We start from the raw sequence: 27512 nt of genomic DNA, 5'->3' as shown, positions 1-27512 counted from the left end.
GTTTGGTGCACCACTGTTAAGAAGACTGCTGAAAAACTGTGGAGAGTCCAGCCAGCATGTCTAGGGGCATAGGGCGTATGACCTGTGAGGAGGGATGGAGGGAACTGGGCTTTAGTCTTGCAGAGGAGCCCAAGGGGTATTAGAGGCAATCTAGTAGGGACCTACACCTCCCTAAAGGTGCATGCCTTGCTCGGTAGTAAGAGATGATAAAAGAAGGGGTAGCAGCCATGAGTTTTGGCTTGGAAGGTTCAAACTGGACAGTAGAAAAACTGCCCAAGGAGGGTAGTCCATCACTGGGACAGGTTACAGTTTTAAGCTGACCTAGTTTGTTGACAGTATTCCTGCTTCAAACTGGAGGCTGGAGTAGATATACTCAAGTGGTTTCTTCCAGATAACTCTTTGATTCTGTAAGGCTATACTTCCATACCTGCAGTCTCAAGCTTCTTCCCTCCTACACATTTTCACCTCGCTTCTGCCTATGGTCACTTCATGGAGAGAGAAGATACACTGCACAGGTAGTCTTCCTGCAGTATGTCTATCTAAGTACAGAAATTAAAGAAATTTAAAATCATTCAGAACTCCTTGTTCAGAGAATTGTCTTAACTGGTCTCTCAGGGAAATTGTTCTAGCTGCCTTCTATTAAAAGATTTTTTTGTTGTTGTTCTCCCTCAGGCTCAACGTGATTGTTCCTTTCTGAACCTTGTGGCCTGTGGGTTTATTTACATTTTTTTCTTATCAGCTTTCCAGTCTCCATTGGTGAGATAACCATGGACAGTGTATCCGGTAAGCCGTGTGGCCTGTCAGCCCTCTGTGCTATGGGGAAGGTAGCAGCAGTGCCTTAGAAAGATAAATGTGCAGTGCCAAGTTACAGTACATTTGTCAAGTTGTGCTGTAAAAGTTATCATCTTCCTTTCTAAAAATGTGTCTCAGAATAAAGCAGACATAAGAATAAGGTCATTTCCTTGCTTCATCCTTACTCAGTACGTCACTTCCAAGAACTAACTTTAACAGGTGTATGGTAGAGTATGAGAGAGGCTTCAAAGTGGGGAGACACAACTCCGCAAGTTTTCTTGTACACACTGTTCCGGATGAAGCACATGTGAAATGTACCAGCAGCCTTTACAAAGACGCTAATGCTTCGCTTTCATGTCTGAAAATACTTCAGTTGGTACAGGCATAAGAAGCAAATGTGGTCTTGGAATGTATCAGGCTGGTGACTCAGTCATCTTGTGATATGTTAATGTATGCACAATCTCTTCTTCCAACTTGTGTGCTACTAGTATATAGAAATTCTTGACTGTTCCCTGGGTGAATGTGAAGTTAAATGATCTTTTACTTCATGTTATGTTTTGTGCTACTACATCTCGCCCTTTTCTACAAGCTTTGGGCCTACAGAATTTGTGGTGTTCTTTTGCCTAGTCTTTGCTGTTGACTGTGCTTCCAAGTTTGTTTGCTGATGTGCAATCAAGCTGTTTTAAAAACTAGCCCACTGGGAATTCATTAATATACTCCTCCATTCTGCTAGTTTCTATTTCACTCTCCCCTTTTTTACATTTTTGACATGGTTTACAATTCTTAGTCTGTTTTTTACTGTTCAATAGGATTCTGATGTACCGTATGTTTTACTGAAGTTCAGTTTATATGTTTCAGTCATCTGCTAGATTAGTTTATAATCTAAAGTACGAATTATTCTAGTAATCTGGTATCCTTTGACTGTATTGTGTTTTTGTTTTAATGTGTCCTATTGCATTTCTGTTTTAATTTTTCTGGTTAATTCCCATTTCTAACTTCAGAACAGTTTTGAAGTTGATGTTTTATTGAGAACCTGCATGCTTGTGGCTGCCATTCAATTTACTGTGTGTATGAATAATACTTTTCTGTTCATCAGTAAGCAACACACCTCACTGTGTTCTACGTGTGGATCTCCCTCTGGTTTGATTTGGTGGTGGGCTTGTGCATCTGAATTGTCTGCCTGAAAAATCTGGGAGGAATCATAGTTACACATAACTCGAATTGCAAGCAAGACTGTAGCCCTGCTTAATGTAGCAAAGACTGTCTTCAGGCTAGGTTTCTCAGTGCTTCATTCAGCTCAGTCTTGAAAACATCTAAGGATGGAAACTGCACAACTGCTTTGGGAAATTAGATTTTTACCTTTTATTCAGGCCAAAGCTCTCCTGCTTGTCCATTGTGTCTGTTGTCTTTTGTTCTCCCTATTATACATACTGAAGAGCCTGGCTCTGGTATCTTGACACCTGTGGGGAAGTTATCTAGAAGGTACAGGAAGGCTGTTGTTACTGTCCTTCAAAACCATCTCTTCTTCAGGCTGGAGAAGCTCTGTTCTCTTAGCCTCGTCTCCCAGCCCCCGACTACCTTGGTGGCCCTTCACTGAAATAGTTTTTGTTTATCGATGTCTGCCTTGTATTGAAAGGGACTGTGTGGGAGGATGACAGGGACACTAAAGCCAGTATTCCAGTAGCAGTCTGAGTGCCAGTTTAAGGAGAATAGTTGCTTCTCACTGCTGCTCTGTCTGCTGGCTATGCTCCTGTTAAGACAGCTGAGGATGCTGTTGGCCCTCCTTGTTGCCAGGTCATGGTGCTAGTTCGTGGTCAGCTTGCTGCTTGCCAAGGCCCTTGGGATTTTTTCAGCAGAGCTTATTCCGGGCCAGACAGTGCCAGCCTGTACAACACAGACGGCCCTCCCTTCCCATGCAGAGCACTGTTGTCCTGTTGAATCTCGGAAGGTTCCTGTCAGCCTGTTTCTCCAGCCTGTCCGGGTCCCTCTGAATGGCAGCCCTGCCCTCAAGCATGTTGGTTACCCCCCACTCCCCCCACCTAGATGTCATCTGCAAACCTGATGCAATAAACTTACACAGTGAGGTGTTTGCTGAAGCGTTGGGTATAACTTCACATACGCAGCACATCTGGTTACATGTTAGCAGAGCAGTGGTGAAGCATCAGGATAAGCTGACTGACTTTGAGCTCTGAGCAAAACTAGGTACCATTGGCTTAAGTGTGATAAAGCAAAGTCTAAATTCTTAAAGATGTCTAGGGATAACTTGATATTGCTGCTTGATGGTCAGACTGCGTATGTGGTGTTGTGAAGGCTTGATGTGCAACTAAATGGGCTTAAATATCTGAAAGAGGTGGACAATAAGTATTAATTAGGAAAGCTGGCTTTCTTTTAGTATAGCAGTCATGAATTTTGCAAGTTTTCATAAGTGTATACATATGGTCTGCAGAGAGGTTGTACGTAGGTGGAGATTGCAGTTAGGTAGTCTCTAATGTATTAAACTGTACACATACATGTTTCAGGTGGAACAGGGAAGGAAATTTACTGTGGTTAACACATGCTCTGTCATAATCTGAAAATTTGGTGAAGCATTTCTGTTTACCCTGGGTGTGAAATCTTAGTTTAGAAGAAAGCCCGTATGATGCACGTACCAGGAGTGTCATGCATGGAGCTGGCATTATGTCTCCTAGCCATTTGGAGAAGTGGCCCACCTAAAACTTGTTTCTACTGAATTATTTTTCATCCTGAAATCATGCATTTTAGTATTTCTGCCTGTGTACTGTGCAGCTGACTGAATAGCAGAAAAGAGGGTCACATGTGAAGGGGATCACAAAATGAACTTGAATCGGTGCTGAATCTGTTGCAGGAAAAAGCTATTTTGATGCGTTTGAAGAGCTGATCCAGCATTAACGAGGTCCTGGATGCATTTAGCTTGGGGTTTTGCTTAAGAAAAATGTGAACAAAAGAATCATGTGGAGAGCAGTGATGAGGATCAAGAGTTTTGAGATCGTGACTTGCTAGGAAGGACTGAATCACAGAGTAACTAGCAGTTGCTAAGCAAGAGGAGACTAAAGGGGGCATTGTTTATGACACTGCTTTGGTCTGAAAACCTACCATTGTGGCTAGAAAACTGCAGGCTACTAGGATCTTGCAGGCTGCTGTTACGGCCTCCTTGTTGCTGATTCCGAAGACATTGGCAGATTCCCATAATTAACGTAAGCAAATCTAACTGCGGGAGGGGGAGAGGGGTCAATGAGATGGTTGCTCCGCTGAGATGTAACCCCTGTTGTTAGGATCCCCAAGTCACCAAGCCTTATGGACTATAAAGGTTTCCTACTGGAGTCTTTTTGTTTCTTTATGGATAGATTATAAAGATCTAATTGTTACTGAGCAGAACTAATCTAATAAAGATGTAATATTTATGCTTCCCCTGTGTTATCAATTAGAAAGTTAGTTCTTGTGCTGCTAAATAACAATGTGTGTGAGACTATTTCAGAGACAGACTACTTTTCTTTCCTTACTTTCTTGTGATTCAGTTTTTTAAAAATCTTTACCCCATATGTGCTGCATTTTTTTTAAGATCCTGTGAAAAATTGTGTCCTAGACAAGCGTTTAACAAGGCTGCTGCCTCTGCCTTTTTCTTAAACACATGTAAATCTAAATGCATAATTTGCAGTTCTTGTGGGGGGGTGGGGATAAATGATCTTTTTCTCATCTTCTTGACCATAATATGCTCAGTTATTAACTGTAAACAGTTTGCATTAATTGTTGACTTGCTTTATCTCAGAGGATGCTTGTTTGGCTTACTCCTCTGCAAAAAGGGATCTGTGTAATTTCTGTTAACATTGGAACAAATAGAAGATCAGCAGGTGAGAAACACTGCAAGTTATATGAGTTTTAAGCTTATCTTGCAGAAAAAGAGTAGGGTAACAGAAAATTTAATATATATATGCAGACCTTGAAGATGCTCCCAAGCAGTTCTTAGCATGTATCGTTGCATTCTTACTCAATACAAATCTTGTTCTCTTTGCCAGCTCTTATTGCCGGAAGTTCAAAGGATGTGCTAGAAGCATCAGGAGACAGAAAACTGAAGGTCTGCAATTCAGCTCGGATGGCATACTAAGAAATGAGAAATGTCACTCTGGTCAAGTCAATTTGAACAAGTAGTGCCAGGGGAATATTTTCAGTCAACCAAATTTCAGTGGCACAGGGCCATACAGAGGCAGTTAGTAGAACCCCCTCAATAAATGTTGGAATTTAACTTGTTACATTATATATTAATATATATAGTTAATATATAAGACAACAGTTGTTTTCAAATTTCAGTTGAATAATGCCACTGACTGTTATATATTTTAAGGTCAAAGCTGCCTCATTGAAAACTGTTCCTGAAACATAATGTTCCTAAAAACCCTTTTCCTATCTCGTATAAATATGTTGGAACAGTGAGTGCTTTACTCTGATTATGTTGATGATCATATGTAGCCCATTATTATGCTACAGTCGTTTAATCTGAAGTTTCTGTATGCGTGCATTCAGAGTAAATATTGGTCTGGTGTAATTTTGAACACTGCCTTCTGCCTCTTTCTAGTTCTAGTCTTTTAAATCCTAGACAGTTGAAACATTTTCTTGTCATTTGTGAATCTGGCATGTACTTGTTCACAAAAGTGTTTCAAGCTGTTGTGGAGGCCCATTCCTGCAAAATGGTACTTCAGAATTAAAGCGTCAGCCCTGGTGTTACAAAAGGTCTGGTCTTGTTTCAGTCCAGAACAGCACGGCTGGAGATCGGATAACCTAGCACCACAGGTCCCCTTGTTAAACAAGGTACTGTTGACCCTTGAGGTGGTGCGCAGCACTGATTGGTGGTGTCAGGCTTTGATTGTACCTGTCATCTGAGAACATCAGCCTTTGGTAGTCTCACTGGCTTGCTGCTGGCAGGTGAGGTAATGATGGAGGGTAACCTAACAAGGTGAGCTCACGCGCAGCGGAGTTATCAGGAAAAAAAGTGAATCAAAAGGATGAGGCTGATTCCCATTGGTGCTGAGGTCTTGCCAGACCAATGCATCCTATGCTGGCAGTGGTTTCTGCTTTCATATGCTTCCTAGAATACTTGGGGCACAAGAATGGCTGAAAGATGCATTTACTTCCCCCCCAAAAATAAATAGCCTGCTCGTTCAGTGAGAGATTGTTGGAGGCTTTGCAGTATGCCGTCGGGGAGACTGAATTCGTGTTTCCACTATTCTGACCTGTTTTCACTGCTGGAATACCTGCTAGTTTTGTGTCCAAGACCGGCGCTCGGCTGGTGGGGAGTCATCGCCCACGTTGCTCAGCACTGCCTGCCTCTGTCTCTTCGTGACTCAGGGACTCGGGTCACAGTAGGTCATGAAACACTTGAATCCTGTATCCATATAGTGAGGGGAAAATAATGCTATTGCAGGGGGAAGGAATGAACGTGGACACTGGTGGGAAGGGTAGGAATTACCATCTTAGGTATGGGAGGGGATGACAATAAAAAAACCTATGAAAAACTGCAGATTATAAGCTCCTGGGGAATTTGTGGTAGGAGCTCTCCTGGCATCTGCTTTCCTCCACAGTGCCTCCAGCAGGGACCTTCCTCCTCCACCCTTACCCCTGGCTGCTCTTACTCGCTTGAAGTTACCAGAGTGCTCTGAAGTCTAAAGCAGCAGGTCCTTCTGCCCTGAAGAACAAATAACTTTCCTTATTTATTTCAGACATAAGGAACAGAAGTGGTTATTTGTGCAAGACTTCGTTCTGCTGTTCAGTTACTGGAAACAGAGAAGATAACTTGACCTCTTGAGTGGCACCTATCTACAAACTCTTTAGACATTTATAGATGAACTAGTAAGAAGAAAAAGGAAACTTAAATTTGGGCTAGGAAAAAAAACCTACAAACAACATTGGACTATGTACAACTGAAGTGCATACATACATTTGTAATATGGGATTTCTTTATTTCTGTCTGATGGGGGTGGGGGCAGGGGAAGAAGATGCTTGTTCAACAGGAGCTCTCTGTGTGTAGATTATTAAGGCATGTGTGGGATCCTGCCCGGGATCGGTCTTTTTTCAGCTGCATCCTTTGACTTTTGCTGAAGAGTATTTCGACTAGGCTGCTGTTGAAAGAAAATGCTTAGGCTGCTGGCAGAGCTTCGATACGGGCTGAAAATTTGGACCAGCTCTGGTCTAGTAGCTGTTGCAGTTCTTCAGTAGCTTGCCGAGGAGGCACCTGTTGTGGTGCAAGGTCAGGTAGAAACTTTGGTAACAAAATATATGACCTGGAAGAGGAGAATGTTGGCTGCTATTAGTCTGCACACAAACTACTAGTGTGTTTTATTTACTGCTGATTTAGCTTAACTTCCCCTAGAGACATTTGTAGTGTCTTTAAAAACTGTTTATATAATCAGAAACAGAAGTTTCCTGTAGGTAACTTTTTAAAAGCTGGGATTAGTGCAAATAATGGAAGAGATACCTCTTAATGTGTTACAGGAGCATAGTACGATGTAGAGTTACAGTGTTTAGATTTTCAGAATTTCTAGAAAGTTTTTGGAAGCAGGCTTAATGTCTTGACAGTCGTTCATAGCTATTAAAACTTACCATAATTAATACCATCAATAGATCAATTTTTATCTTGTAGCTATGGGAACATTCACCCTCAGACGTTTTTCAATATGTAAGAAAAGTAGAATTAGTCCAATGTTTATTTCTTTATTATATAAACAACATCCCAGGAGAATACTAATTTTGCATCTGCTAGTAATCACTTTTATTGTGGCCCTCTGTAGCTTGCCCACTGTAGCAAATATAGGATATTTGATGAGATTTTATTTTTTCATGTGTTTATTTTGTTTCTTATTTTTTGACACTATCCGTGTAGAAATGAGGGCAGTTGGGGTGGGTATATGGAATTCGTGCAGGTAGGGTCCTTAATAGCAGAAATGTAACTGTTGAAGGTGGAGGCCTTGTGACAGAGACCAAAGTTCTGAAGAGATTCATCTTGAAAAATTCATGTGTGTATATGACTGTGTGAAAACCCCCCACTTTTCCAGAGATGTAGGATTAAATGCTTTCTGTTGAATCACGGAGGTACACTGTTTCGTTGTCTTTGTCATAAATACCAAGCCAGTTAATATCAAAAAGTAGAGTATACTTCAGGTATAAATTGTTTTTGATTTGATTTAGGAAATGAAAGTCATCAAAATACTGTGCCTCAGTAAAAAGAGCAGTTGTTAACTTGTGTTATTTCTTTAGAATCTTTATTGTTTATGCATAGGCTGTATGTGTTGGCTACAGACAGGGTAATTGTGAAGTTAAATACTAATGTTCTTTGTTGTACAAAAAAAGCTTTAAATACCCTGTACTTACCAAGCAGCATTTAAACAAAAAATCCCAGCTGATGAATTTAAGGATACAGGATCTCTAGATCATCTCCCCTCTAGACAAAAGCAGACTGGGTACGATATAAAACCAATTAAATACAGTAGTTAGAGAAATGTTGCTTGCCTTATGGGGTCAATCTCCTACTTAGTCTTCCTTCATTAATAGCTTCCTGGATAGCAGCAAGTACTTATGTGGTTAATTGATTCCCAGTTAGCAGTGGTTTATATTGGTCAAATTCTTAAAGCATCGCAGAGGAATGAAGTCCCTGTTCTAGCAGCCAGCTGTCTGTTAGGCAGAGTCACCGGGAGCAAGCTGTGTAGCTGGTGAATTAGATGTCTGCCCACGGGGCTCTTGTCAGCAGCCTGTGACTGTACTGAGAGAGGAAAATGAATTTAACACGCACGTTGCCTCAATTTTTTTCAGACACTGGCCAGAAGAAGACCCCAGACAAGAAAGATGGGCGACGAATGTCTTTTCAAAAGCCTAAAGGGACTATTGAATATTCTGTAAGTTGCTGCTCTATTGTTAGAATGTCATTGCATAGCAAGTGCAGACTTAAAAGTTTCATTATAAAATGTAAGCAAAACAGTAATGTGCATTACCTTTAATCTTAGAATTCTGTGTGTCTGATAGCTTATTTTAACAGGAATCAAATCTGGAATTAGCTGGTAGTACTTGAGTAACTCTTATTTTATTTGGGTTTTTTCCTTTAAGGTTTGTTTTTGTTGTTGGTTTTTTTTTTTTTCAACAAAACCAAGCTAATCTGACTGGTTCACTTTTAGATAACTAGTTAGAAATGGTAAATGACATTGATCATAAAATCATGTTCAAGTTCCCTGCTTTCAGCATTATTAATAATCTGTTGACATAAGAAGAAATAACAGAACGAAGCTGGGTAGGGGGGACGGACATGGGGACAGGAAGGAGCTATATCTTGATACTGACCTTCTTGGCGTTCTCTTAATTTTCATAGATCTGTACCTTTTACTGTACGCATCTGTTTCCGCAGCAGTGTCTGAAAATGGAGCCTTTCTCTGCCTGTTCTGTTCTTGAAATGACCCTCAAACTGTGCTGCAGTCAGCTTTTCACATTCATGGTTACTAAGGGAAACTGAAGTGAGAAGTATCTGTCTTGTGTTATGTACTGGAAATATAATTAAGACTATAAATAATGCTTATGGGGTTAACATTAAAATACAGAAAGTCTGTCACAGTTACCTTTGAATGCTTTTGAAGCCAGACATGAAAAAATAGAAATGAGAACTTCTTTGTAAAAAGTCTTTACTTGGTGTTCTGTTATTCCAAGAATAAGAGGCATGGGGGAGACTTAACTCTTAATGTTAGATTAAGCTAAGCTGTGATACGGCGTAAATACTGAGGAGGCTGTGATAGGCTGTGGTCGTCATTTGGAGGGAGGCACAACGTGTGTGTGTGTGTGTTGGAGCAAGAACTTCATTAATGTGGCTTATATTGGGAACCTGAATATAGTTATAGCCTATACTAAAGACTTCATTGAAACTGAAATTCAAACAAAAATTTCTGCTGCTTAGACTGTAGTAACAGAAGAGTGGTAAAGTAAATGTGACTGTTGTTTCTATTACATTAACCCCATTTTTGTCTGAAATAACTGGACGAAGGCAGGAACCAGACTCCTGCCCCCAGTACTGTTGAAAAGTTAGTGGAGTATTTTGCTTTGGTTTTTTTAATAACAATTTAATGTGTTAGTGTTTCTGGTGGCTACATGGTTTTAGGAGGGAAGGTCTTATTAGTATTCCTGAAGTTTAGAGTGAGAGGGCATCTCACTGGTATAAGCTATGGGAGAAATACACTTCTCACCAGAATTTTTTAAAAAATAAAATAATTGCTTTGGGGGCAAATAAACAAGAAAGTATATTTTCTCTTTAAAGATAAAACCAAAAGGCAGTTCATGTAAAAGATTTTAATCTGAAATTCCCAAAACATACAAACTTGGAACTACTGTTCTCTGTGTAGCACCACAAAGATGATGTCAACAGATGTGATGGAAGTGAAGGAAGCAAGTCCTAAGCTTACCCAGGCTAGTAGTTTTAAAAGAACGTCACTAATCTAGTTTTCAGTGACTGCTTGTGAAGGATACAGATAACTCTGGCGTATTTTCACTGTTACTGCTTAGCCAGTGAATAGATTTTTTAATATAAGTTAATATAGTTTTTCTTCTAAATGTCAGTCAAAGGATTAGATGCAAATTGATACTATCTATTTTTTCAGAATTCAGTTAGTGCTTCAAGCCAGTTGTCTTCCCCTCTGCACACAGCTGATGCATGATCAGGCTCCAGGGACCAACAGAGCAGACAGCTCAGGGGAATTGTTGTTCCTAGCTAGAACTTTTAGTCCTTTTTATGTTGTGAAAATAGAATTTTTATGTTGCTTGTTGGACAGCGTTGTATTACCATTGCATTGTAAGTATTTTGTGTTACATGTTGTACAAACACAACCTGTGTCTGCCTACAGGTGTTACGGGAGCCAACTACAGATCAGTAATGGAGCATGAGCAGACTATGCTGGCCGCTGCTCACCAATGATACTGGCATGGTAGCGGATGCATGACTTCAGCAAAAGCCCTCTAACTCCTCTGCCTTTTGAGGAGAAAAAGGAAATAATTGTGGCTATTTACAGATAGACTTTTCTCAAGTGCAATAGACTTTACAGGAAAAGCACTTTTTGTTAGAGAACAGGGGCGGGAAGACAAGTGAGCAATGGAGGTGATCTGCTTTATCCATGTTGGAGTCTCCAATATGAGACTTCCTTTCCCTTGCCCCACTCCCTCCCCTTTAGCTCTGTGGGGATGGAAGACTGTGCCCTTCTTTTGAAATAGAGATAAGCACCATAACACACAGAGTCTGTTGTCCAGATCATGAGAAGAGCGTGATATCGATTAATGAAGCTCACACAAGCCTAGAGTAGACCAGAGTCTGAAGACTTCTCAGTGTTGATCTGCAGCCTTCCTGCATGTGATCTTTTCCCAGTTATTTAGTGGTAAGTCCAACATGTGGAAACTGGATCTAGACTCTTTTTTGCTTTAGTTAGAAACTAGCTAGATATGTATACTGGGAACAAAGCTACAAGGGCTTCTGAAGTCAGCTTCTTAAGGTAAAACAAGGAGGAATTCTCAATCCTTTCTTAGCTCAAGGAATGTGGGTGGCAAGTGTTTTTTGTGGTGACCATCAAACAGGTGAAAGTTTACTGAGTTTGAACCCACAGGAATACTTGAAATTTCTTATTGTAATAACTTGCTGAACATGTTTATTTTGAGAGTAGAAAAATGACGAGTGTCTGCTAAAACCCTTCTAGAATAACTGTGGATTTTGCTTTCAATCCTAGGGTAGCTGGATAGAGAACGCTAAAGGTTCTCTCTTCTGGTGCAGCTAGTTTTAGTGCTGTTGTAAGCCTTTACATTTTGTTTAGACTACTACACGCTTAGGAGTTTTGCTTTTTTCTTTGTCCTTCCGTTTCAAAGCCAAGGATTCTGTTCTTGTCTGACACACTTTTCTTTGAGCATGCCACTGTCATAGTGTCTTTCCCAGTTTTGGGGAATTTAGAAAACGTGGATCATAATGATGACACATTATGCTATCTGATCTATCTTTTACCTAATTTCAAAACTATTTTTGAAGTTGCTTTATGATATTTACCATTTTACTGATGTTGCATGTTATAGAAGTTAGGCCTATTAACAATTAGTTAATGTAATCATAATCTGATATTTCTAAAGGCTTGGGTACAACACCAAAGTTGTTGTGTCCTCTTCTCCACTTTGTCCTCACCCCTTCTTCTAGTCTTCCTGTCTCTTTAATTTTGTTAGTTCCTTTTAATACTCTTAAACTATTGTTTTCTGGTTCTTGGACCAGCTAGTCGTGAAGTACTTAAAAAAAAATTCTTTGTGCACTCTGATTCATATGTATTAAATGTATAATTTTTCATGGAAGAATAAGTGATCTCCAATTGTTGAGATGCAATGACAATGAAGTTCATTAAAATATCAGGAGAGAATTAGGTTTCAAGTAAGTTTTTTCGAATAACTTTGCCAGCTGTTCATCTGACAGAAGTAAAGGCAGTTTGAGCTGTAGTCAGTGGTGCCTCTGAAGCTCTTTGTCTGCTTGAGCACACAAGCACACCTGGCAGACATGGGTATATGAGTAATGCCCCTTAAGTGGAAAAGGCGTAATGGGATGTACCTCTGCTTGAGTGGGGATGCAATGATTTGAGGAGAGTGTTTGATTTGAGATCTCACTGGAGGAGGAAGATGTGGATCTGAAGTGGCTCTTTGTGTATCTAGTCATATCTGTAAAAACTGATTTTACCTAACTTAGAGTTCTAGACTTATTTGTATGTGTATGTGAGTGACTACATAAGGTAGAAGTAACTAGCCTTATGTGTCTTATCTCTACGTAATGAGATGAGGAGCTACTGGAGAGAGTCCAGCGGAGGACTACAAGGATGATGAGGGGACTGGAACATCTCTCCTATGAGGAAAGGCTGAGGGAGCTGGGCTTGTTCAGCCTGAAGAAGAGAAGGCTGAGAGGGGACCTTAGAAATGCGTATAAATATCGGAAGGGTGGGTGTCAGGAGGATGGGGCCAGACTCTTTTCAGTAGTGCCCAGTGACAGGACAAGGGGCAATGGACACAAACTGAAGCACAGGACGTTCCGTCTGAATATGAGGAAGAATTTCTTCCCTCTGAGGGTGATGGAGCACTTGGACAGGCTGCCCAGGGAGGTTGTGGAGTCTCCTTCTCTGGAGATATTCAAGACCCGCCTGGACAAGGTCCTGTGCAGCCTGCTGTAGGTGACCCTGCCTCGGCAGGGGGTTTGGACTAGATGACCCACAGAGGTCCCTTCCAACCCCTACCATTCTGTGATTCTGTGGTAAGAGAGTTGAGGACTAGAAGCACTTGCTACTGAGTATTGGAAAGCTACTTATATTTTAAGAAGCTCTTTTTCAGCAAAAGTTGTTGTACAAAGCAGAATTTATACATGTTAAACTGAACACAGTCCTGAATAAACAATTCTTGTTTTCTTTTTTTACACTTTTATTAACCAGTATCTTTGAATCTTTATACTCAGGTCAGTATACTAAAGGAAGCAAAGTATTGAACCACTTCAAAGCACCAGCTGGCGTGCTCAAGTCCAGTTCAGATTGTTTCAGGGCATGAATTAGTGTCTTCACGTGTCTGTCTGGTGGTTGCTTTTCAGAGGTTTCCTTGTGTTTGAATAAATCTTGGCATTCTGTTAAAACCATGAAACAATGTAATCGCTGTTCATCATCCCCCTCTCTCCTCAGAAGGAGAAGTTTTCCCATGAAGATTCAGCATAGTGCTTTAATGTCCAATATTGACATAGAATTCTTCATATTCAGAATAGCATTTAAATAGCTAGCTGCATAATGTAGAGAAAGTTTGTTTCCTGGGAAAAAAGGAATGACTTTTTGCCCTCTCTTCCAGTATTGAACTGATGAGGAAAAAATGATTGGAAAAGCTGGGGGGTGGCTGTGTTGTGCGGTGTTGCTTTTTTTAATTTGTTAGTTCTTAAACTGTGCTTTTCCACAGAATTATTCTTTCAGGTTTTGGCAGTTCAGACTGTATTTTTTTGAAGAAGTGGCATGCACAAGAACTGGATAATAGACCTTTGAATATAGGGAGGTACTCCAGGAAGTCTTTATTATGTCAACATTTTCTTTGTTTTAAGAAGGTATCAGTGCTGGTCTCTGAAATCCCGTGTAGTTTGGAGATTTGCCTGTGCAAACTTTATAGCCAAATAAGAAAAGGAAGCTTATATTTGCAATTCTTGTGTTCATGATTTGTGAAAGAAGCCCTTTTGTTGCCGAGAGATCTCAGCAGATGGTTTTATTTCTGAAGGCTGGAAAGAGTGAATGCGCTCTGAAAGGTCTTAAGTTTTGTGGGTTTTAATTGAGAGCTTTTATTTTATATCATAAGTTAGTATAAAATCTCAAATATTTCAGTAGTGAAGTGATACCTAAGCAATATCTACCGAGTCACTAACCATTGTCCTCCAACGCTTATGTGAAAGCAAACTTCTGAATTAGGCAAAGCCTTTGACTCTCGCGTCACAGTTGGTTTTAGCAAACCTTCTGCATTATGTGGAGCTGCTGATGGAAATGCTACTGTTCTTTGATTTGGTTGTCAGTTTTGTTATTGTTTGTGGAACAAGAATTACATATCTAGTCAGGTTAGGGTAGGGTCCTGTTTTGATTTGTGCTTTAGTACCAATTAAAAATGGCAGATGAGAATATTCTAATTTTTTGCTTATCTGTGCGATCCCACAGTTCTGAATTGTGAAGTGTGTACTGCAATACAGCCTTTAATACCTGAAATACCTGTAGAGAGAGGTGTTTGCTTTGTTTAGTTTAATGGCTACTTATATAAAGAATTGGTATAACAGAACTAGAAAAATGTCTTAAAGCTAATTGCTGTTTCTTTGGTTGTACCTGTCTATTTTCCTTTAGTGAATCTAGGCTGACATATGCACCTTTACAAAATGATAATGAATTCTGTATGGAAATAAATTCTTTAACTCTTACTTGTGAACCTTAGTTATGTTAGTATCCCAAACTGCCATCTGTTTTTATCTGTTGCAGCACTTTTTCTTGCAGGACAACCCACTTCTCTATTTAAAGGATACTTCTTTGTATCTGTCAATTATAGTTTTTTTATTCCTGTACTGTCAACATGAGTTCCCTGACATGACATAACTTTGAAAAAAGTTAGTGAAGAGAAAGCATTTCTTCTCCTAAATTCTTTTGGATCTGGTATTCTGTTCAGTGTTAAGTTTTGGAACATGTAAGTGGAAATGCCTTTTGAAGAGCAATTATTTCACGTTTTATACATTACTTTTGCTTTGCAGCCAATAGGAATCTGTTTGCCAGCTATTTTAGCAATGCAAATAAAATGTGTTAAAATACTAAATATTTAATAATCGCCCAACATCAACAAAATGTTTGCTGCTTCACTGAAGAATGAATTTGCCTCCTTACACTCTTCTGACAGCAAAACATATAATGCTTATCGGCTATATGGAGTATACTAACTCAGCTGGAACAGTCCACAATAGAGTATGGCTGGAAGCTGCTTAGCCCAGTGTATGTTTTATTGCCTACCTCCACTGCAATATGGTTACGAAAATTGAGAGTTTTAGCCTTTTGATTCCCAATGCTGCGTTTTCCGTGTGACACGTAAGGTCAAGGTCTACTCTCAGTAGTAGCAGCAGTACCAAAAGCTATTAAAATATGTATGCCCTGAGACTTTTGCTTCCCTACCCTCAATTTTTTTCTGCCCTGGTTCAATCGTTCAAGCAGAAGTAAAGGATCTCCACCTTTAAGTCTAGCAACAGTTGACAAGGATGCAAAACATGATGCTCCTACATTTCTGTTAAGGAGGTGAGCGAAGCGCAGAAGATACTCAGTGGGTATGCAGAGTCAGTTAATGATATCCACTGGCTTTCTCAAAACAGTTATGTGTAGAACATACGACATGAAGAAAAAGGTGGTTTTGTCTTTCACTCCCCTCCCCTTGCTGCTTCTCCCTTGAAAATTAAGAAAAGGGAATTTAAAAGAGAAAGTGTTCTTTTCTGTAATTGTCAAGAAAAATTAGTTAAGTGAATAGCCTGAAAATAGAAGGATAATTAAACCTGTGAATAATTAGACTAAATATTTACTAGGTGTATAATTTCTGCAGATGTAACAGTAAAGAGGGACGAATGAGAAGACATTTAAAACAGGAGTCAGTGGAGTTTTTCCTAGCTATACTCCATATTTAGCAACACTAGTGTAGCTTTGCTTATATTACAGAATCATAGAATTATTAAGGTTGGAAAAGACCTCTAAGATCATCAAGTCCAACCGTCAACCCAACACCACCATGCCTGCTAAACCGTGTCCCAAAGTGCAATACCTACACATTTTGAATATCTCTAGGGATGGTGACTCAACCACTCCCATGGGCAGCCTGTTCCACTCTTTCAGTAAAGAAATTTTTCCTGATCTCCAATCTAAACTTCCCCTGATGCAACTTGAGGCCATTTTCTCTCGTCCTATCAATTGCTTCCTATATTGCTTCATCTTCTCTTAACTGATAAAATTTACTTTTCCTGGTACAGTGTTCATGAAGCCCTGTACCATTACACAATAAACTTCTTTTGGTTGTATGCTCCCTTGTCATATTGTCTTCACCATTCTTAAATGTTTGCTATGAATTCTTAATTCTGAAATATTATCTGTGAAGAATTTTTTTTGCCCCTTTCCTTTTTTCTGTTGGTTCATAATGAATACCCTTTGGGAGATGAAGATGAAAATAAAAGCTTGAAAAAATTCTTTCGTTACTTGGGAATCAGATACTGAAAATGCATATGCTCCACCTGCTGTCGTACTGGTTGACCTGTTTTGCCACAGTATTTTTGCTTTTTACCTCAGCAATGGATTTTACTTGAAAGTTGTGTTAACAGAAGCTTATTTCGATAGGGGGAGAGTGTGTTTGTGTTTATAGAGATTGCTTCAGCTTTTCTGTAAGTGAGGGGCGGAGAAGAGGAGTTGAAGAGGGAGAATGAAGAGTTCTGTGAAACCAGTCGATTGTGTATTGGTTCAGTGGTACCCAGCAGGGAATTTATACACCAGAAGTTCTGGTGCAATAGCTGAGCCAACAGCCTGGTGTGTGTGGCTGATGCTTCTGGCACCTGGAGACATAGTGGGAAGGCGGGTGTCCTTACATGGCGTTGCAGTGCACTCATATTTAGGGGGTAGCTATGGGGGGGGGGGGCGGGGGGGCAATCGTAAGGTATGAAGACTTAAAGTTCATAAATATCTCAGTAAATCTACACATAATAAAATTTGTAAGCCACTGTTTGAACTAACTGCTTACAGGTTTCTTTTTCTTTTTTTTTTTTTTCCTCAATTGATACAGGTGGAATCAAGAGATACTTTAAACAGTATTGCTTTGAAATTTGATACAACACCCAATGAACTGGTTCAATTAAATAAGCTTTTCTCCAGAGCAGTCGTTCCCGGACAGGTACTATTATACTAGATCTGTTACTTATCCAGCAAAGACCTTTTTGCCTGTATTTCACATCTCGACCAGAGAAGGCATTAAAGTTCTTCTCTTACGGGTTTTCCTATTGGCTTTATAAAAGACTTTCTCATTTCTTTCTAGTTTGTGAATTCCTTGTGCATATTAAATAACTGCCTAGAAAGGGAGCATGTAATGACGCTGCCTGTTTCTTAAATAAGATCAGGGGACTTTTAAGACTAAATACACTTAATGGTATAATAACACGTCAGTACAAGCTAAATTGTTACTTTGCAAATACAGCAGGCTGTTTACTAACTCTAGCTCACAAGACAAAGTCAGGGTACGGCTTACAAACAGCATTCCTGACTGCGTATTACTGCCTGCAATTCTGTTTTAATAAGATGAATAATGTTTCCATTCCACTCTGAAAACTTGCTGTTGTTGTCAGCAGTGTAGGATTTGGATTTATTTTTCAGTCCTTTTAGGTCACTATTGCTTACATCTTCTGCCCACCCCCACACCCCTTTTTTGCTTTCTCTTTTCACTCCTTTTTGAAAACCAGGATTGGAAACAAGTGGTAGGTCAGCTATGGTATTAGCCCTCTGTCTGAAAAAAAAATCCTGTGTTTTTCCGATTGCTGCAAAGCTTCACTTAGCTTGAGTACCTACAGTGGCCTAAATAGTGTATTTAAGGGGTGAATAACTTCCATAGACTCTTTCCTGTTTGTGGTGGGTTTTTTTTTTCTTTTTTTTTTTTACATTGGGTGCTAAGAGCTATGTCTATGAACTTGTTCCCCAGCCTGTTTTTCGGTTGCTCTAATAGTAGAGTAATAGCAAGAGAGCTAATTGGGCAGGTCTTCCTTGGACACTGTATTGGGAGTTTCTGGCATGCTGTATGCTTCTAATGCTTTCTATCTGAATTTTTTCCTCAATTATTATGACTAAAGATCAATCTTACCTCAAGAAGGCATTTAAATTTAAAAGCTAAAATTAAGAAATACTTTGTGGGGTATTGTTTATTCCCTCAACTCATAATTTCTGTTAAAATTAGGAGGAGCAGGAATGATTTTGTATAGCTTATTTTGAGGAAGTATAGCAAATATACCTGAACTAATGGGAAATCTAAAGTAGACATGAAAGCGTAATTTCTAACTACGTTATGTCTTCTTTGTAGATTTTGTATGTTCCTGACCCAGACTACATTTCTAGTGTGGACAGCTCCCCCTCTTTAAGTCCCATAAGTCCCCTATCGCCTACATCTTCCGAAGCAGAGCTTGACAAGGCTACAGTAAATGTAGGTATACCTGTTATCCTTGAAATTAAATTTCCCTTGCAAGATAAATGTTACAGATGCTATGCTTTCTTCTTGATCTGTCTGTTGATTTTGAGGAGAAAGTCCTTTAGAACACTTAGAGTTGAACCATAAAATAGTACCTTTAAGTAAATACAAGCTTTTAATCTCTGTAAGTGACAGTTTTCTATGTGAAAACTAATTTGAAGGCAAGTTATTTGTAGCAAAGTACTATCCTTGCACGCTGATGTCTTAAATAGTAGTTTCTGTTGCGTTTCTGTATTTGTTAGCTGTCAGAACAAGTTAAATATTTGTCTCTAATCTTATTGATAGTTTTTGTAGCAGTGATACATTGGTGAGAATATTCAAGTACCTAAAAGGTAAGGGCTCCCTCCCACTCCCTGTAGAGTTGTGGGAGGGGTTTCTCCAGTTTCATTTAGCAAAACAAAGTAAAGGGGGAGGGGAAGTCTGTTTTAGTGAAGGGCTATTAGATTTGATTATAGCTAACTTCTGCTCAGTAGTTCCACCTGTGTAGACTTTCAAATACTAAAATTGCTTAGCCATCAAAGCTACTCTGTGATTCAGCTTGAATGTAGGTTTTGCCAGGAGCTAGCTTTGTAAAATCATGTCTTTCCAGGAACACTGGTTTACTGTCAACAGAATTCCATGGGGAGAACTTCAACCAGGAAGATGCAGTATTGGAGCCTGAGCTTCTCTGCAATTTATGCAATTATGACCTGATTCAGATATTTCTTAATATGTCACTGCTATTCTCTTGCCAGTTATTATCTTTTCTCTCAAATTACGAATTTTCTTGATAGCAATTCTTCATAGTCCTCAGTCAAGCTGTCAAATGTCTGCTCCAGGATTCTGTGTGCTCAAAGTTTAGGAGGGTTTGAGACTTTAAGCATTTATTTATTTGCTTGCATGACTTGGTCCAGAGAAGCTTAAATAAAGGGTATTGGTTTTTTTTGCAGAATAGGTTTCCAAGCTATACTACAAAGGCTATGATGACCCTTCTACTGAAAATTACTATTTGGTTTTGCTGTTATACTTTTACTCTGACACAGCCGGTTCTCATGAGATGTCTGCTGTCATTTATACCGAATCATTTCTGTTTTATGGCAAACTGAATGACTTGTAGCACAGTAAATAGACTAGTCTACAAGAATACAGTCTTCTATATCTGTTTCAGAATGATTGTAATTACTAGCATAGACCTACCCATACAGCATATGTTGTGAGAAGTTGCTCAAGGGAAAATTGTTAAGTTTTACTACTAGAAACCAGAGCTTTTCCCTCAGTGCATTAGACCCCACTTTAGAAAAATACCTTATTCTTGCTTTTGTGGATTATCATGTATATGCTTGTTTGCATGTAGTAAATAAAGAGGCTTAATAGTGTAACCACACCTGTAATTTTTATATTATTTTTATTGACTATATGTACATAGCAGAGATACAAGCTAGAAAGTGTGGAAGAATCGTGGTAGATTAAAATACTTTAAAAATTAGAAACCCCTTATGCAAAAGGTTATTTAGTGTAGGCAGTTTGACACTGGCAACAATTTGAGTGTTAAATTTCATTTAACTGCCACTTACCGTATTGTTGCAGAACTAATTAGTGCATGTCATTCCATGTCGTAGATTGCTGTAAGTCCTTAAATGCTTCAGGGAAAGTCAAACAAATCAGCAATATGACAACATATAATAAAGTGTGTTTATGGAAGTGTCTGTTTCTGAGGTCTTCTGAAGTACAGGTAAGGAGGGAAGTGATGTTACTAGATACAGTTTGTCAAAAGAAAGCAAAGAACAGAATTCACTTGCAGTTGTCAGTGTGGATTCTGTGTGTGTCTGCGTGTGCCTGTGTGGTTTTGTTTTGATTTTGGAACAGTCTCTCCAGCAACACAAAAAGCACTCAACTTCTGTTTGAGCAGTTAAGGCTGAAGGATTTTGTTCTTCATCATAGCACCTGTTTTCCACGTTTCTCTTTTCTCTCTTTGCTGATTGCAGTCCTTATGAACCAAAGAAATACTAGTATACGTTATCTAATGCTCTATATTAATGTCTGTCTTTGACTCTCCTCCAATTTTAACTCCAGATTTGCAGTTTAAATTTAAGCACATTTCAAGTGAAAGAGGGTATGCTACTCTTCCTGTATAACGTAGAGGGGTCTTCTCTCTGTGCTATGATCACTGAAATGGATGAGTTCTTGCTAGAAATCGAATAAGGTAACTAGCCAACATTTGAACGTCTGTTGAGGCAAAATATTAACTGTGGCGTGCTTTATTGTTCTGTTTCTGTTTTATCAAATGTTGGAGTAGCTGAACACAACTATGTGGCTACATAGAAACCAGCACATGGCTAACTAATAGAAGACCTGCATAACGCTGCGAAGTTTTTTACATTGCTACACTTAAGCTAATATTTCAGTATGTGTTTCAGTAAGCTTGTTAGTGTCAGTGTTTGTGTAAGAACTCAGCTTAAATTTTTAAACCTTTCTTGTGCTGCTGGGTTTTGTGAAGGTTTTTTTCATTCAGCAGTCAGATACACATATTTGAGAAGATGCTATAAGCTTTGCTACCTATAAAACTTAAAATCCACTTCAAAATAATATGTAGTGACAAGGATATTCTCATTAGATTTGGAAGTCTGCCACCAGGACTATTGCTGCTTCTTTTGTGTGGCAAGATGAATGAGAAATAGGTGGTTTATTCACAGTGTACTGGGATATCAGCTGGGGACTCTTGCAGCAACTTGCTAAGTTGTGTGCAGTCACGAAGGTGACTACATAAGTTTTAGGAAAAAGGCATATATAGAAGGAGAACTCATCTCCAGGAAGTTTGCTTTTTAATTGTGCCTTCATTAGCTTTTTCATCAAAATTCAGTTCAGTGTGTTCTAAAAGTTGTTTTGTTTTTTTGTTTGCTTTGTAACTGAAATTGAAAGATGCAGACACAGGCTAAAGCAGTGCCAGAGAGATGATGAACTGAAAACAATTGTGCATAGTGTTCCTGGGTAGGATTAAAGGCATTTAGCTGCGATATGTACTGGTGAATAGAACTGAACAGAAAAGCAGAAAACCAAAGGGAATATAGTTGTTCAATTTTAATAAATAGTAGTATTTTATTAGTAACTAAAAATAGCAGTTATGTGTGAAATGAAGTCTTTAAATGTTGATTAAGCTCCAAAACAGGGATGCTATGACTATAAAATAGGCTTTGGTGCAGTCTGTCTACTATACTTGTATCTTTTACTTGAAAACAATTTTTTGGCTGTTGGTCCTGTCCCTTGTAGGGTTCCACGTTCACTACTTTGTGCTGTTAGACAGCAAGATAGATAACACTTTCTATTATCTGCCCAGGAAGGTCCTGAAGGAAATCCTCTGGAAGCTGTATCCAGGCATGTGAAAAACAAAGATGATTGGGAACAGCCAGAGTGATTTTTTCCAAGGGTATATCATGCTGACCAGAGTGAATATTTTCTGTGATGAGATGACTGGCTCAGCAGATGAGGGAAGGGCAGTGCATGTTACTTACCTTGACTGGAGCTAGGCCCTTGACACAGTCCAAAACAGCCTTGTTACAATACTGGGGAAATGTGAAATAACTTCAAGATGAGCTGGAAAAATTGGTAGGATCTTTGGGCTCAAAGTGAATTCAGCGTTTGTGCACAGTTGCATAATTTTTGTTGTTTGTTTTTTGGTGGTGGTGGACAGTTACAAATCCTTGAGGGTCCCTACTGGTACTATTACTGTTTATAATCTGCCCATCACTGACTTGAATGGTGGGACAGAGGACAGAACGCACCATCAGCAAGCTTGAGGGGAGGGGGGCGGGCGGGCAGCAAAAATTAGGGAAAGTGGTCAATGCACTGGAGGGAAAGGCAAGGGCTGGTCATCAGTAGGACATCAAGAGTCTGGAGAGATGAAGATACGGAAGCCTCATGAAGTTCAGCAACAGCTGCCTGGGACAGAAAGAGCCCCATGTTGGCAGTACAGGCTGAGGGTTGGCTGGCTATATTGCAGCTTTGCAGAAAAAGACTAAGGGGCAGGGAGGGGTTGAGGCTGATGTCCTGGTGGACATGTTGAACAATGTCCACTTGTGATGGTGAAGGCTAATCACATGCCAGGTGGCAGATGAAAGAGGAATACCAGCAGAGTAAGAAAAGTGATTATTCCCCTGCCTGGGGGCCTTGTGAAGTTGTGTTTGCAGTGTTGTGTCCACTTCTGGCACCTCCAGTACAAGACAAAGATTGGATGCTGGAGATAATCCGGTATAGGGCTGTTAAGATGACCAAGAAATGGAAACATAGGAGGCATAAGGATTAGCTCAGAGCGTGGAGGTTTTTTAATCCGGAGAAAGAATTACTAATGGACAAATTGATTTCTGTATTGTACCACCTAGTAGCCAAATTAAAGGGAGCAGAATAAGGATCTGGATCTTCAGAGGTTCATAGTAAAACGATGGGCAGCAACAGCTGCAAGTTGCCACACAAGAGGTTCTGGTTAACTAGAAGGAAAATATTTTTCACAGTAAGGGTGGTTAAACGCTAGAGCAGGTTTCATGGAGACGCTGTGGATTCTCCAGCCTTGAAGACTTAAACTCAATTGGATAGGCTGTGGGCAATCTGATCAAATATAGGCTTGGACCTGCTTTGAACACAGGGTTGGACTTGCTGACCTTCAGGTCCTTCCAACATAAAGTAATGTCTAATATTATGGAAGGAAAACAGAAGACGTTTAAAAGGACTTTTGTTGAAGTTGGAAAAGAATCCGTTCTGCTAACTTCTGCTCAGATTTTCATGTGACAGTATATTGGATAGTTTTCTTATATGAGCTCTAATAATTATTTTGTTGTTTATTCCCAGGTTGATTCCAAATATCTTTGGCCACTTGCATTTATCGTGGACTGGTTAAGCTGTGCTTCATTAGTTACTGTCATATCAAAGCAGTCCTTTAAACTACAGTCGATTGGAACCCTATTTTCACACTTACTTTAATATCAAAGAAAAAGAAAAAAAAATACAGAACAAAAAATCTTGTAAAGTTCATATGGAAAAAGGCAGGTTGCTAAGTTTGTGGATTTTTTATGTTCCCTTTTAGGATCCAGATGGAGTCCAACGGAAAGAGTCATCTGCTTCACCAGCACATGCATGTGTTCGTCCTGCAAGAGTGGTATCATCCACCTCTGAAGAGGAGGAAGCATTTACAGAGAAATTTCTAAAAATTAATTGCAAGTACATCACTAATGGCAAGGTACTTAAACAGTCATGTTTTACTGTTACTATATGGGGTGTAAAAATAAGGTACATTTAAACCGTAAACATATAGTAGTATTTAGTTACTGATACGTAGATGGATCAGCTTATATACTTATATGTGTATATAAATACGTTCATTTCTATACTCACTCTTGCCTTTAAATTCCCTGACCACTAGTTTCTTAGACATGATGCAAGCAGTTAATATGTGACTAACCTGTGACAAACTTCCCTGTTAGCCATACTCTTAAGTGATTTTCCTGTGCTGAGCACCTGAGGTCTGTTTGTGCTTTACATTATTATCTCACATAAGTAATTCTCTTTACTTACAGTGGAGAATAACATGCCTTAAACTGCAAGGAAATGTGTAGTTGGGTAGCTTCACTTCCATTTTTCTAAAGCAGAACAGTGCTAGAAGAATTAACCTCTGATTCTGTAAACAAACACCTGTATTTAAAGCAGTAGTTACAGTTCTCTCAGTAGTGTCCTCACACAAATGCCTCCAAGTTAGTGGCACTTAATTAACCTTTGTTCAGCTCATAGGTGCTCAAGTCTTGTGCAGATATTTAGGTACTCAGACCATGTCAGAAGACTGCCTCACAACGCTTTAGGAAAAAACCAAAATGTATTGCTCTCCCATCCCACAGAAGAAAGACTGTAGGACACTTTAATCTTGAAAAATCATGCCTCAGGCTGAATGGATGCAAATAAACTCCAAATACTATAGTACTTTCTCCTTCACCTGAAGTTTGGGTATGTATGTACAAATACTGCTGATTCTGTGTTGCTCGGCAATAGGTTTGCAGATAAGTTACACTAATGATAGACAGATCAGTGAGAATCTCCTAAAACTGCTGTTTTTCTTTTTTTTGCCTGATGGAAAGGACAGTAGATCTGTGTATGTCTAAACTTGAAGCCTTTTGACAGTATTTGTATATTAGCAAAAGCTATATCTTAGTAGTTGGCAAGGCAAATACTGGGAAAGTTTTGTTTGGTACTTTGTTCTACTTTGCAGTTAATTGCTTCACTCCTTGCATTCTGTTCCTAGGTGACTTGTTTTAGAATGATCCTAGACAAGTCATTACTTCTCAGTTTGAAGTGCTCTGATGTGGAGGAATTGAGAACTGTGAGCCTCTGTTAGAAATTGACTGTACAGGAAAAATACAATCTGGGGTTAAAATTTATAGCATGTTATCTAAGTGCCATAATTCCCCATCAGAATATTATGGGGAGTATTCACAGCATCTATCTTTGACTTGCGTCTTGCAGCCTATTTTCAAAGAGCTTCAAGGAGAGCTGTTTCTAGAGAGTTGCATAACCCACCGCAGTATCAGCCTTTACTTGGGGAGGTGGGTGGGGAGAGAAATGAGTGATGGCTTGCTCAGATTTGAGTGCCAGATTTCGCAAGTTTAGCATGTAATTTAGCCTTTGTGTCACATGTGGTAGGAATATCCTCTGGCATGTCATCTTGCCGCCTTCTTGATACGTTTCCTGATAATGCAGGCTGATAAATCTGCGAAGGTTTTCTGGAGAAAGCTTAGAAGACTCATCCTCTGCTTCCTATTCTGGAAGTGATTTTGAAGCTCGTTGTTAACTGTTTTGTAGTGCTTCAGATGTGAAGCCCTAGTCATTGCTGTGACTGATGCTTGTAAACTAAAATCTAGTGAAAGCCTCTTTTTCCATGTGTTTAATTTCACATATGTGAAAGAGCTTGCATTAAGGTATGACTGTCTCGTTTCTCGCTTTTCAAGATTGGTTATTCTGTATGTGTTTGGTTTTAGTCACACCTGTGACTTCCTGGACAAGCACGCAGTGGCTGGAACCTGGAAACATTTGCTGTGTTATAATATTTGCTCTGTTATCTGTTTCTGACCACTGTTAGAGGCAGGGTGTTGGGCACAGTTAGAAACAGGATGGTACGGATATGCCACATCCGGGTCAGAATAAATCAGTGTAGCATAACCAGTGTGCTGCAGTCACACCTTAACTCACGGTTTATTGCATATGTAGGCATGCCCTTGCTTGCAGCCACACTGTTTTGCTTCTTTTGCAGAAAGTATGCTGCTCTGTTTTTTCATTCTTTGCACTGTTTATTGGAAGCAGAAAAAGGCATCTTAAACAGTCTGTCTGCTTGATTGAAACAAAGTAATAGAGAAGCTTTAAAATGCTTTGGTTTCTTTCTTATGTTTTCTAGTTTACTTACTTTGTTTTGAAAAGTGGTAGGTAAAAGAAAATTAGCAATACTAAGGCTTAAAAAAAAACCCAAGCCAAACAACCTGGCAATAGGGGCACAAAAGGCATGAATACATAGTTCGTGAAGTGATAAGGAGGACACTGCTGAGGTTCAAAACTTCTACAAGAATCAAATAATAAAACTAAATTGTTATGTTTATGATAAAGGCTTCGTAAGTCAAGAATCGCAGTTTTTTGTTCTACCTTGGGTGTTCAGGAACATAAATTACCTCTAAATAATTCCATTCTGTTTGAAAACTGCTTGTCGGAAGTCCTCTCAAACCTTCTTAAAAGTGCGTTTTACTGAACTGCCTAATCTTAATGTCTGGGATCACAGTGTCAAAGTTTGGCTCTAATCCTCCCTTTATCATGGTTGTTCGAAAATCTGTCCTGGACATTAGATAGGACTTAGGGCTCCCACTTCCTGAGGTTGAAGGTACTTCAGTGGAAAGAAGTTAAAAATAATTCAGATCTGAATATCTGCATGCAGGTGAATCTGCTTTCAAGATGCATGTTTTTGCTTATCTGGATTAATATTTTTTGGGAACAGCCTTAAGACTAAAAATATCTATTTTTAATAACCTAGTGTGTCCACATGCTTTTCAGTAACAAAGTGGCTCAGATTTTCTCCTTCAGCCTGTTAAATCTGAACTTCACCTGAACAGAAATTCACTTCATGGCTTTAGAATCTGTTTCGTGCACAGGAAACTTCACTTCTGCAAATGGTAGTTTGGTGGATTTTGTTCAAGAACCAGACCTTCCTGTAACATTATCATGTTGAACTAGTTAGTAGGTATATGCAGAGTCTAGTTTTTACTTCAGTTTCATTGACAGAGTTTTTGATACTTTTTTCCTCAACAACTGGTTAGAAGTCTGGCCCAAGAGAAACAGGTTGCTGGTTATTTGGTGGAGGATGTCCTGAAAAACTGTTTCCCACAGTGCTCTATGAACAGTAGAGCTGCTTATAGACATTTTGTTTTCCCCTTAGGACTGGACAACTAGGAGACTAGAGCAAATGCTGGCAGTGTACTGGAGTCATGTATGAGTTTGCAGTGTGCATGCCATTGCCCGATCTTTTTGCTTATGCTTGTGCTCCGATTTGCTGATCTCTCTTGCTACATTATTGGTAGGAATATTTTTAAAAAATATTTTGAAAATTGACTTTGTCTAAAATAGAGTCAAAGAGCTGTTTCTAAAGTGGTAAGTAAATATTTGATTTCCATCAAAAGGATCTGTGCTGAAGACACAGTGTGACAGAGAATGACCACAAAGGAGAGAAGCTTAGCTGATCTCCATGTGTTGATATGAGTAGGTGAGGGTATAGGAAGGGCTTTACTGTGTAAGTAAGCTTTCTGAAGCTTTTATTTTCTGAAGAATATATTCACACTGAAAATATTTTCAGCAGCTCAGCCAGGCCAGAGAGGGAGCTTTGGAACTTTCTCCCTGATCCAAAAGCAAGGAACCAAGATTTTATGGGGTGCAGGCTTCAG

At 39.4% G+C, this 27512-nt stretch overlaps 1 protein-coding gene and 1 long non-coding RNA gene across 5 annotated transcripts in view; one reads left to right on the top strand and one right to left on the bottom strand.

Annotated features, from left to right (window-relative positions):
* The window catches only part of OXR1 (oxidation resistance 1), a 320312-nt gene that overhangs the window by 233861 nt on the left and 58939 nt on the right, over positions 1-27512 (top strand). For all 4 annotated transcript variants that reach the window (XM_075415688.1, XM_075415689.1, XM_075415691.1 and 1 more), the window contains 4 exons: positions 8608-8690; positions 17134-17241; positions 18415-18534; positions 23633-23785. In XM_075415688.1, coding sequence (XP_075271803.1) covers positions 8608-8690; positions 17134-17241; positions 18415-18534; positions 23633-23785 — 464 coding nt within the window. The remainder of the gene's footprint in view (positions 1-8607; positions 8691-17133; positions 17242-18414; positions 18535-23632; positions 23786-27512) is intronic.
* Positions 6757-9223, bottom strand: LOC142360824 (uncharacterized). The gene is made up of 3 exons (XR_012763391.1): positions 9130-9223; positions 8308-8557; positions 6757-7082 (listed from the first exon to the last, which is right to left on the bottom strand). It is a non-coding gene; the product is annotated as an uncharacterized LOC142360824 (long non-coding RNA).

Source organism: Opisthocomus hoazin, chromosome 3 (assembly GCF_030867145.1).
Source record: "Opisthocomus hoazin isolate bOpiHoa1 chromosome 3, bOpiHoa1.hap1, whole genome shotgun sequence".
Classification (NCBI taxonomy): domain Eukaryota; kingdom Metazoa; phylum Chordata; class Aves; order Opisthocomiformes; family Opisthocomidae; genus Opisthocomus; species Opisthocomus hoazin.
Note: the sequence above shows the minus strand (reverse complement) of the source record. Positions and strands in the feature narration are given on the sequence as shown.